Source organism: Strongylocentrotus purpuratus, unplaced genomic scaffold, assembly GCF_000002235.5.
Source record: "Strongylocentrotus purpuratus isolate Spur 01 unplaced genomic scaffold, Spur_5.0 spur5_scaffold_3, whole genome shotgun sequence".
NCBI lineage: Eukaryota > Metazoa > Echinodermata > Echinoidea > Camarodonta > Strongylocentrotidae > Strongylocentrotus > Strongylocentrotus purpuratus.
In genome coordinates this window covers 22717548-22729737 of record NW_022145609.1, presented here as the reverse complement: position 1 = coordinate 22729737, position 12190 = coordinate 22717548, and the positions used below count along the sequence as shown (strand labels likewise).

General features: G+C 38.5%; 1 protein-coding gene across 1 annotated transcript in view; it reads right to left on the bottom strand.

Annotated features, from left to right (window-relative positions):
- LOC580948 (FAS-associated factor 1) overlaps positions 1-1876 on the bottom strand; it is a 31767-nt gene extending 29891 nt beyond the window's left edge. Inside the window, exon 1 of the mRNA XM_030995814.1 lies at positions 1767-1876. Within this exon, the coding sequence (XP_030851674.1) occupies positions 1767-1832 (66 nt within the window). The 5' untranslated portion in view covers positions 1833-1876. The remainder of the gene's footprint in view (positions 1-1766) is intronic.
- Positions 1877-12190: the final 10314 nt, after the last annotated feature.

The window sequence follows — 12190 nt, the reverse complement described above, 5'->3', positions numbered from 1 at the left end:
GTGTACTTGTATTCTTTATAGAGGACTTTGCCACTGAAGGGCAATTCAACCTCGGACATGACCCCCATTCTCGCATGGGTAGGTTAACTTTAAATTTTAAAAAAATTCAGATCGATAAAAGTTTGAAGATCTGACACTACTTTTTGAAAGTGAAACTTATAACTACTAAAAGCAGGGTGGTCCATAAGGGGTCTAAACATGCTGTGGTGACAGGTTTGAATTTTGATCATACAAGTTAATATCAATTCTCAACCAAAAATGATGTATAAAATGTTCATTATAAAATTTGTTTGAGAAAGCTTCAAAATAGGATTGCATCCAGGGCCCCATTTCACATAACTTGTCATCAGTGACAAATGTCAATTTTTGTTAAAAGCTACTGAAATTCTTGCTTCTGATTGGTTATTCGCAGATTTGTCACTGATTTTTTGTCATTGAAAAAAATGCTTTATGAAACAGGTCCCAGATTGCACTCAAAAGCAATGAGCTCCTGACCTCTGAAAGGCAAATATTTGTTGGTGTCGTTTCTTATGTCTTTGTTTGTAAATTTGACATTGGAGGCACTCTCTCAATGTGGGAGAGTCTAATCCATGGTCCTCTCCTCTCTAATACTAATAGTCTAATTAAAAATGACTAATCATGGTTCATGGAATGAATATCCCATTCCAATTTTTGTTTAAATGTGCTAAACCTTAGGCATCCCATCATTAGTTCAAAGCAGATAAGAAAGAATTTCAATTCATAATATGAACAGAAAAACAGAATGGCAATGTTTGAAAGCAGTCTAACAAGAAAAGAAAGTTATGAACAGTTTTACAGTCAAGCAACAGGGCACTACAATCTAGCCTTGGCAAGTAAAATTTGATAGATCTACTTACCTTACGATAATAGCGATAAGTGTAAAAAGGCGTGCACAGGGAGTTTGCTAAGTTCAGCGCATTTCGTATGTGCCTTCCTCCAGCTCACCTTACTTTTTTTTAGTATACATAACTAATTGCTTTTACAGCAATGTAAGTTTCAAATTGGCAACACGCACACAAACGCAAAAACTTTTTTTTTTGTAGACTACACCGGGTGTAGACTATTTTCATTTCAGGCGGAACGAATGTCACGAGCTCTCGTTCAGCGTTTTTGTAAATCGCACTTCAGCTCATTATCTTATAGACCCTAAACAAGTAAGCAAATCCCTCACCCCTGTATCAGAATCGCACATTTTTATCAAATTCTTGAATGATTTCAAGGTGCTTTGTATGAGCAGATGAGAAGAACGAAGAGCCTGTGTGCAATGTTCGATGGGAAATGGGAAGGGGCAAAATTTTTAGGTTTTGTTTACCTCCCTCTCTATGCAGGGATATGGGTGCCAATTAAAGCTAGGTGATATCAATATCATTCATATTTCATATTATCACCTAGCCCTAAAGGCTACTCCAATCATAATTCGAAATGTTTCCTTTCACCAAGCGGAGCCCTAGCACAGGGCGAGGCCGAGAGAGTTCGCTTATTTCTGCCAGTCACAAACACCACCGCGCGACAGCGACGACCGATACACTATACACAGCATAGCTATAGGCATGCACGATAACCGGAATGCATGATTAGCAAATAATTCTGGTCATGTTCACTAAACTTGAGAAAAATTACACTTAACTAACCCATAATTGGATTCAAGACTTTTTTCTTACATATGAACATAATACAGAATAGCATCAACTTGTTGAAATCATGAAATAATGTTGATGAGGACATAAAATCAAGTAGTTTTGTACCTGAAAATTCGCCAGGATTTCTTCTCTGTTCGCCGCCATTGTTGTTGATGTCATAATTCTGAGCATGCGCTGTAGCGCGATTTGCCAGCTGATTATATATGATGAGTACGAGTCACAACAGGGACATATAAAGTGACGTCATACCCCTATTGTTACCATATTTATTCCCCAAATCCAACTTTGATAATAAACAGTATCATATGGAGACATTTAATACTTTACATAGTTAATTTATTACTTCCTGAGCTAATCACATTTTGAAGACTATACTGCTGAGTGTACATCGAAATTTACATGGACTCAAAATACATGAGTGCATTGCAAAATGGACAAGATCGAGTAAGACAAAATTCTGCGGTGAAACAAAACCCCGCCCACATTAATATGCGTCACGAAAAAAAGATCTATAAATAAAAAAGAAATACTTCTGCAAGTTTCGACATGCACCCACAATTTTTTGATCAAAACAACTGACTGGGGAATTTCAGCGGACATTTAAATACCCTGGATGCATGATTATGTACATGGCATTTAAAGATACCTCATAATTATTGAAATTTTGTCTCGGGACGTGTGCAAGTTAAAAGTTCCGTAGGCCTACAGCTTGGCGGGAAAAGTTTGCAAAGTATATTTGACATTTCGGAATCGAGTAGAAAGTGTCTCTCAGGTCTGAAGGTAAGTTCTGTGAAGAGTGATTTTTAACCATCATCTCAGTTAAAGTATCTTAGAAATTATACTCGAATAGTAGATCTAGACGGTTATAACTATAATGCAAATTGAGATTAATATGATCAGTCATATCACACCTCTGCATGCCGTATATACTCGGCTTCCCGTGTGCCACTAGTTCCCTCTAGTTTTATGCCTAGGCTTGATAATGACTGTAAATCTGTAATCCTATATCATCTTATGATCCTGAATCAGTTGTTGAACAATGTACCCTTAAAATGTGCAAAAATGGAAGATCCACTATAGTACGGGTCGATCATAGCTTTTCATTATTCTGTGACAATAATTGTTTACACATCAGTAAACGGCCTTACACCCATCGCACAATCTACGACTCTGCGTCTGATTATATTATGATCCGATATTGGAAGAATTTGCAAAAGCCGATAGAATTTTATGCGAACATTCAAACTTTTAACATCTTAATGATCGAAGATCTGAATAGCCATAATAATTAGTAATGGAATTAAATTGTCAATAGATTCCAAGCTTACTTGGAGGATGGAAAGCTAAATCGGCTCAGAATCGGCGTAGGGATGTCATATACCAGTATATAGTGCGATATTGATTACGATGAAGCCGATTTAGCCTTTATTCTGACTATATTGAAGGCTTAACTGCAATAAACTTCCTGTTAGTATTATCTTATGATTTTTTTAGAAGCTAAATCAGGAAGATGATGTTTGTTTAGATTTCCTTATCTAATATAATTGCCATTTCTTCTAAAATCGGATACCAGGAAGATCGTATAGTAGTTTGTACACAGTCATGTTGTTATTTTTGTTGGTGACTGAAAATCAATCAATCAATCAATCAATCATTGAAGTGGGAATCATGTTAAAATAAGTGGAAGCCTTTCTCAAAAAGATGAAGTCAAACCTCCTCATGACATTTTGAAATATCTATGATTACATTTTATTATAACTCTGTTTATATAAAATATGTTACGGTGACCGTTTATCTTGCATTATTTCTCATATTGTATTTACAATCTGTTATGATGTGATCTGACATTGTTATTACTTTATAACTTGACCGGCCTTATACCTGAGACGCTCGACACTCTTTATACAGGAAACAAATTAAATTAAATCAAAATTGCATTTAATCTGATTTCTTTGAAGCATTTGGATGGGAATCAAGTCCAAAATGAAGTGATTTCGAATATGACTCAAATTTCAATTAAAGACCCACCCCCTGCAAAAAGAGGGTATACGATACGGGAGCACCTTTTTGATAACCTCGATCGCCCCAGTTGTTTAATTGTGAAGCAGTAAGACATAAAAACAAAACACATTCCAGGTTCGAGTGATTCAAAGGTATGTAACATCTCGTAAACATGGAACAACAATGCTTTCAATTTCGAATGCGGGGGTCACGGTGACAGAACTCATTATGCTAATTAAACACAGATTTGTTTGGGACAAAATAGCGCTGTTTCAAAACAAGAGAATCGCAGCCAAACACCTATGCGTCTAATTTTTGAAAGCAAATATTATGCTGCATTTCTTAATTATATAGAACTTTGCGCATACAATCATGGCAACTCAAACATAATTCGCATGCTGTAGAGAGTTTTGGTAATGATAGCCTATAGTCATGATAGTATAACGAATCAGTGGTTCTTGCATTCATTTTCTACACGTGTCTCGCTTAAATTAATTCATATTTAAGAATTTTCGTAATCGTAATCTGATCGTTGTACACTTGCAATTTGATTCTTGATTTGTTAGTATTTGCCATAGTACTAACCTTGTGAAAACTTATTCCGTTGGGTGGGGGGGGGGGGGGGGGACTAAGTGAAATGGTGGAGGGGATGCTATAAAAGTTTGTTCAATCTTGATACCTGTACAATCATGTAAATAACTATCTTTCTTTGATTATAATCTCATAACCCCCCCCCCCCGTGTCAATAAAATCTTATTACACCCTATCTTATCTAGGAACGTATTGCATGTGCCAACAACATTTTGCCGACAGAATGACAATATCTATTTAAAAATAATAATGATAAGGACTGTCCTGCCCCTTCCTCTCCCATCTGCTGTCATTGCCCATAATCCCCCAAGTGCAAAATAAAGGACGAATAATTCATGTTCCAAGTTTTTAATGAAATAACTTTAATAATCATGACTCTGCCAAGTTCGATTTAAAAAGTGTCGATAATCCCCTTCAGTTTCATCCGTTGCATGGAATCGGGACTTTTTATCAGTTGAATTTCTTCCTCTTTCATGTAACTTCCTTGTCTGTAAAAGGTTACCTGGTATGAAGCTTTACTAGACTTCCTCTCTTAATTACCTCTTACACGATCTCTTTCCGTCCTCTCCCTCTCTCTCTCTCTCTCTCTCTCCCTCTCTCTCCTCTCTCCCATCTCCCTCTCCCTCTCTCTCTCTCTCTCTCTCTCTCTCTTCTCTCCCATCTCCCTCTCTCTCTCTTCTCTCCCATCTCCCTCTCTCTCTCTCCCCCTCTCTCTCTCCCCCTCTCTATTCCCCCCTCTCTCTCTCTCTCTCGTATTATCTGCCCCGCAATAATTGCCCAAGTTCATTCCTGTCTGTTTGTGCTTTCATTTACTGGGCCTACTTATTATACATACAAAATATATGCACTGCAATACTGTCAATATATATTTCATAGTCTTCAAGTATTGCGAAATCGAAAAGAACAGTTTGAAACGATTGCTTTCCATACACAGTTGTCCTAGGGGTTAGTTGTCAGGGATAGTTGTCTCGAGGGGTAGTTGTCCTAGGGGTAGTTGACTGGGGATGGTTATCCGGGGATGGATGTCCAGGGGGTAGGTGTCCTGGAATCGGGGGGGGGGGTGGTCGTCCATGCACCTGGAAGCGTCTTATCCACTTCAAAAATGTATGACAATTAAAAACAGGCAAGTAAACAAAGAAACAAACAAATTACAAACAATCACCACCACCACCACTAACAACACCACCAACAACAACACCACCACCAACAACGACAACACCACCACGAACAACACCACCACCACCACTAACAACACCACCAACAACAACACCACCACCAACAACGACAACACCACCACCAACAACACCACCACCAACAACAACAACAACACCACCAACAACAACAACACCACCACCACTAACAACAACACCACCACCAACGACAACACCACCACGAACAACACCACCACCACCACACTAACAACAACACCACCACCAACGACAACACCACCACCAACAACACCACCACCACCAACAACAACAACAACAACACCACCAACAACAACAAAAAAACCACCAACAAAAACAAGGTGATGACTGGCCTTTTTCCCCTTCTGAAAGGAACACTGGCACTATCATAGTTTCATTGACATGTTCTAACATGAACAGATGACATTTAATAATAATAATAATAATATTGGATTCTTATATAGCGCACGTATCGACCTTGCAAGGTCCTCAATATTCAATTTCGACAGCATATTCTGTCCATCCGAAAATTTCCTTGTTCTGTTGTTTCCTCATCGATCGATAGCTATTATGAACTTTCTTGTCGATATGACCTATAATGACCTTGTTATCTCCGCGTTTTTAGTATGCATAATTATACACATTGAGAAGAAATTGATTCGTTTTACCTTAACTTCTTGAAAGTTGGAAGTTGTCTCTGCATGCCTGTTACGGGGAAAACCACTTATATAAGTTTCGCAATGAAAAGGAAAGCATGCTTTTCTCTCCTATGAGGTTATTATTTGTATTGGCAATAGCAAAAAAAGGAAATCCAAGTGTACATATATCCAGGTTTTTCAAAGAAAAAGAAAGTGAGGTTTCTATATACAAATGTTATGTTATGATGTATGTGTGTGTATGGTGGTGGTGGTGGTGGGGGGGGGGTGTGGTGGAGGGGAGGGGTGTCAATATATAAAAATCGCTACATTTGATTTTGTCAGTCTGCCTGACTTCAACCCTTCTCTCTCTCTCTCTCTCTCTCTCTATATATATATATATATATATAAACTATATCTTTGTTCCCTCCTTCATGAAATTTCTCTCACTCTTCTCCACCTCTCCTCTGTTTAATTTATACTCCATGCACCTGGAAGCGTCCAATCCCCTTAAAATGTGCGACAGTTAAAAACAGGCAAGCAAACAAACAAACAAGTTACAAACAACCACCACCACCATCATCAACAACACCAACAACAACAAGGTGATGAATGGCCTTTTATCTTTTCTGGGTTTTTTCCCTTCTGATATGAACACTGGCATTGTTACAGTTTCAATAACATTTTCTAACATGAAGAAATGACAATTGCGCAATATTCAATTTCGACAGCATTCTGTCCACCCGAAATTTCCTCGTACTGTTTCCTCGTGGATCGATCGCAACCTTCTTGTCGATATGACCTAATAACCTTGCTATCTCCGCGTTTTTAGTATGCATAATTATATAAATGAAGAAGAAATCAGTTCGTTTTACCTTAACTTTTTGAAAGTTAGTAACTGTTGTCTGTTATGGGGAAAACCATTTGGGAAAAACGATTGCCCCATGATAAGTTTCGCAATGAACAGGAAAGCATTAATTCGTTCATAACGCTTCTCTCTCTTATAGTTTATTATTGGTATTGACCGTCTGACAAAAGAAGGAAGTCCGAGTTTACATATTTCCGATTTTCAAAGAAGAAGAGAGTGAGGTTTCTATATACAAATATTTTTGTAAAGCTGTATGTATGGTGATGGTGGTGGTGGTGGTGGGGGGGGGGGTGTCAATATAAAAATCGCTACATTTGATTTTGTCAGTCTGCCTGACTTCACCCCTTCTCTCTCTCTCTCTTTCCCTATATATATGTTTTTGCAAAGCTGTATGTATGTGGTGGTGGTGGTGGTAGGGGGGGGGGGGGGGGGAGTGGTGTCAATATAAAAAAAAAATCGCTACATTATTTTGATTTTGTCAGTCTGCTTGACTTCAACCCTTCTCTCTCTCTCTCTCTCTCTCTCTCTATATATATATATTTATATCTTTGTTCCCTCCTTCATGAAATTTGTCTCCCTCTTCTCCACCTCTCCTCTGTTTAATTTATACTTTAAAACAAAACACAAAACTTAATTTCATTTCTACATTGTATCTCTCTCTCTCGTATCGCCTGCAATAATAGTCTTATCCACTTAATTAATGTTGACAATTAAAAACAGGCAAGCAAACAAACAAACAAACAAACAAACTACAAACAATCCCCACCACCATTAACACCAACACCAACAACACCACCACCACCAACAACACCACCACCACCCAACAACAGCACCAACAACAACAAGGTGATGAGCGGCCTTTTATCTTTTCTGTGTTTTCTCCCCTTCTGATTATGTACGCTCAGGCGCGTACGCAGGATTTTTCAGGGGGGGGGTTTTAACATTTATAAATCGGTCCGAAAATTTCGCAACGACTCAGCCAGCCGCTGAATAAGCGGGGGGGGGGGGGGGGGGGGGGGTAAGAGGACACTTTTTTTTTTTTTTTTGGTCTCAAAATTTGGAAATTTGACATTTTTCTCCGGTGGGGGGGGGTAAGGTCACCTTTTTTAGGGCGGCCATGGGAATAATATTTTTTTTTTTTTTTTTTTTTTTAATAATTAAAAAAAAAAAAAAAAAAAAAAAAAAAAAAAAAATCCAAAAGGGGGGGGGGGGGGGGGGGGGGGGTTTTAGGTTTTTTTTAGGGGGGTTTACACACAAAAAATTTCCAAAGGGGGGGGTTTAACCCCCCAAACCCCCCCCCCCCCCCCCCCCCCCCCCCCCCCCCCCCCCCCCCCCCCTGCGTACGCGCCTGTGTACGCTGGCACTGTTACAGTTTCAAATACATGTTCTAACATGAAGAAATGACATTTGCGCAATATTCAATTTCGACAGCATATTCTGTACTCGAAATTTCCCTGTACTGTTTCCTCATGGATCGATCGCATAAATGTTGAACCCTCTGGTGTATGACTTAGTTATCTCCGCGTTTCTAGTATGCGTACTATTACAAAGCAAGAAGAAATCAATTCGTTTAACAGTTAGTAGTTGTCTATCATGGGGAAAACCATTTGGGGAAAGCCATTTCCCCATAATAAGTTTCGCAATGAACAGGAAAGCATGCTATTCTCTCCTATGAGGTTATTATTTGTATTGACAATAAAAATGAAGGAAGTCCAAGTTTACATTTCCAGTTTTTTCAAAAAGAAAGAAAGTGAGGTTTCAATATACAAATGTTATGTTATGATGTATGTGTGTGTATGGGTTGGTGGTGGTGGTGGGGGGGGGGGGGGACGTTAATATTAAAAAAAATCGCTATATTTGATTTTGTCAGGCTGCCTGACTTTCCCCTTCTCTCTCGCTCTCTCGCCCCCACTTTCTCTCTCTCCCTCTCTCTCGCTCTCTTTCTTTTTTTCTTCTCTTCCATTTTCTCTCTTTTCTATCCCTCCTTCTAATTGTATCTACTCTTCCACTTTCCCCCTTTCTCCCTTTCTCCTTTTTCTTCTTCTCCTCGATCTTCCCAATTCCCCCTTTCCCACCTTCTTTTCCCTCTCTCTCTTTCTACATCTGCTAAAAAACTCCCAGGTAACTTCAACTGTATGCACATTCACTAACTGTACGTTATTAAAGGCAACCGTTCCACGCTTCAACGCGTTTTCTATAGATATATAATTCATTTTCTGACTCACTGGTTTCCACGGTTGTTCAATGACAGTTCTCTATCTATTATACGTCGTTAGATTGTTTACTTTGATAACCCAAAAGGGGGATTATGATATATCACAAACTGACGGGTGACAGGTAATTGAAATTGATTGCCTGTACGCTTAACCTTTCATTCATATTTTGTACATTCCATCTGCACGTTTCTTAGGTTAAAAGTTTCTACATAGATTTAATTTTCCCTATTTTAGAGCAATGTACGTATCTGTATTTTATATTCCCCTTTTAGACCGAACATAAAAACCATGCTGCAACATTTAAACAACATTTTTTCGAAACATTTGTTATGTTAAAGAAAAAGAAATTAAGCTGAATTTTGTTTAGGCAATTATAAAGACTGGTAGATAGACAGGGGCGGATCCAGGAATTACTTCCCGGGGGGCACAAGGGGGGGGGGGGGTAGTGAGCACTAATTTTTTTTTTTTTTTTGGCCGGGGGGGGGGACACGTTCCTGTTTGACAGTTCATTTTTGGCGAATTTAGGGCTGATTTCAACACTTTTAGGGGGCGGGGGGGGGGGGCACGTGCCCCCTGTGCCCCCCCCCCCTGATCCGCCACTGCCAATGATGGCCGAGAAGATTGCGCACCCGGATTGCGCAACGTACCGCGTCGGTCTGGCAGGAAGGTGCCAATTGTGGTAAGGGGGTTTTCATGGACCAGTGGATCTGAGATTATTAAAAAACTATGATTTTAGAAGAGTACGAATTTACAAATAATAAAACAATAAGTGAAAGACTGAATATTCTAAAAAAAGAATGAAACGCAATACCAAACAACAGCAACAACACAACAACAAACAGCAAGTCTTGTTTCACAAATCAAGACTAAATAACACATTTTAAATTAAACATCTAAGCATGTCACTGTATTTCTAATACATATATTACCGAATGAGCATTAAGCAGATAATTTCATGATCGAATCACACAAAGACTTTTACATGGTAGAATAAATAATTACAATGCACCCTACACGTCATCCATTTATGCTATAAGCTGGTGACAAACATCTTGATTTGCGTAGGAGTATAGTTGGGTTAGTACGAGTGGCGTTGTATGAGCTGTTTCAAATAGCATGCATGTGTCATGGATTGTGTCAAAAGTAACACCGTGAATTTTAACGCATCACAAAATAACCATCCACTAAAGTTATTTTGATGTCTTGTGATTATGATTGACATTCCAAGAATGTCCAATCCGATTTACTTGTTTTTTTCCTTGTAGGCGCTCTTTATGCATTATACAATTCGTGGTGGTATATAGGCCGTTCCATGCAAGCCAGTATTAATATCATTATCTTCACGTTTGCTAGCTATAATACTATAATATACAGTATATTCTAAAGACAAAGCCATTTGCAAAAACAATAGTCTAACCTGTAATTGTAAGGGTAAATGTATGGATAATCTATTTCGAACTGAGTTCTTTCTTGTATACTCCACATCAATGTTGCCAAAAAGAACCAAGTGCACGTTCAAGGTATAGAGTCCTGATGGTATGCATGTCTTCGCTAACGCAGTAAGGTATGAAGATTTCAAATTTCACTGAATCGGAACTTATGCTGCAGAGAAAATCATATAATAATCCAACCCGTTTTGACTGCTTGATATCATTTCAAATTATTCCGTTTTAGGAACTATTTATTACGTCAAGTGGCACTGTGAACTTTGTGTGACTCAAGGTATAGCTCCAAAGTCCTCGCACCGAACTTGGGAATCCCAGGGACGCGCAAACATACTTCGCTTATCAGAACTTACAAAGATATAGACGTTTCTGTGTGTTCTATAGGAATAGATAGAAGTGAAAAATTGAAAGTCAACAGTGAAAAACAAAAGCAAGAACAACATACCAGCCATATCACTGTAAAACGAGATATAACACTTCTAGTGCTCTGGATTTATTGAAAGGTAACCATTAGAAAACATCATTACAGAGATTGAATGGTGAAAAGGCAAGTTAGAACATGCCGGTTATAACAAATAGTGCATCGGCATAATAGTTATACGAAGCACTTCGCCTATATAACACATAATATATAACCTAGACTACAGACGTCTCACCGATACCTATTTTGTCAGACTTGAGTGGTTGAAAGGAACCTTACAATACTAATTTTAAATATTTACTCCACACTATCTTTAAACCCTTTAAACAGAATATTAGCAACTAATCATGCACGTTGGACAGGTTTAGCATTGTTCCAAATTTTCGTAATCTGATCATATTGTACATTTTCTTTTTGTAAATTGCTTCTTGATTTTATCTTTGCATTTACCATATTACTTGTGACATCTAATTCCTTGGGGAAAAAATAGTAGGCCTACTAGTAGCTCACAAAGGCGAATAAGATATGACAGATACAACACGACAGCAACTCACTCTTGAACATCAAGTTGGAAGACATTTCTTTTACCTATTTTAATGAAGTGATTGTAAGAACATGATTTTTTCACGATGAAGATAAAGTTTATTTCTTCTCAGATCTAAAGATTTTGATTGATCAATAAAGTTCCGAGAAAACCAACCTAAGGCAATCTCAATAACTTTTTGCGTCACATATTGAAATGTGCGAACATGCAATGACGTATTAAACTATCATACATTCCAAACATGATTTCTATGGGACATACACTAGGGTATTTCCCTTGAGTTCATATTTCGAACAAAGTTGCGAGCGTGATCGTAGCGAAATGGGGATATAGTTTGGGGAGTTTGGATAAAAGATAAATTGGTCTGTGCATCAGGGGGGGGGGGGGACTCCGATGTAGAGGTCCACCTGCCGCAACAGGAGATGAGAGCTCATGAGAATTTCCTGTGCCGAAACAGTGTATCGGATTATTATGATAGCCAAACCTGTCTATAGCGACCGCCCAAGGGAAACGCAAAAAGTGGTCTTTATAGACAGGTGGCATTTGAAGACAGGTTTCTTTAGTATATGTTTCAATTGGAAACCATTTTCAAGGGGGGAATGAGGTGTTTGAAGACAGGTG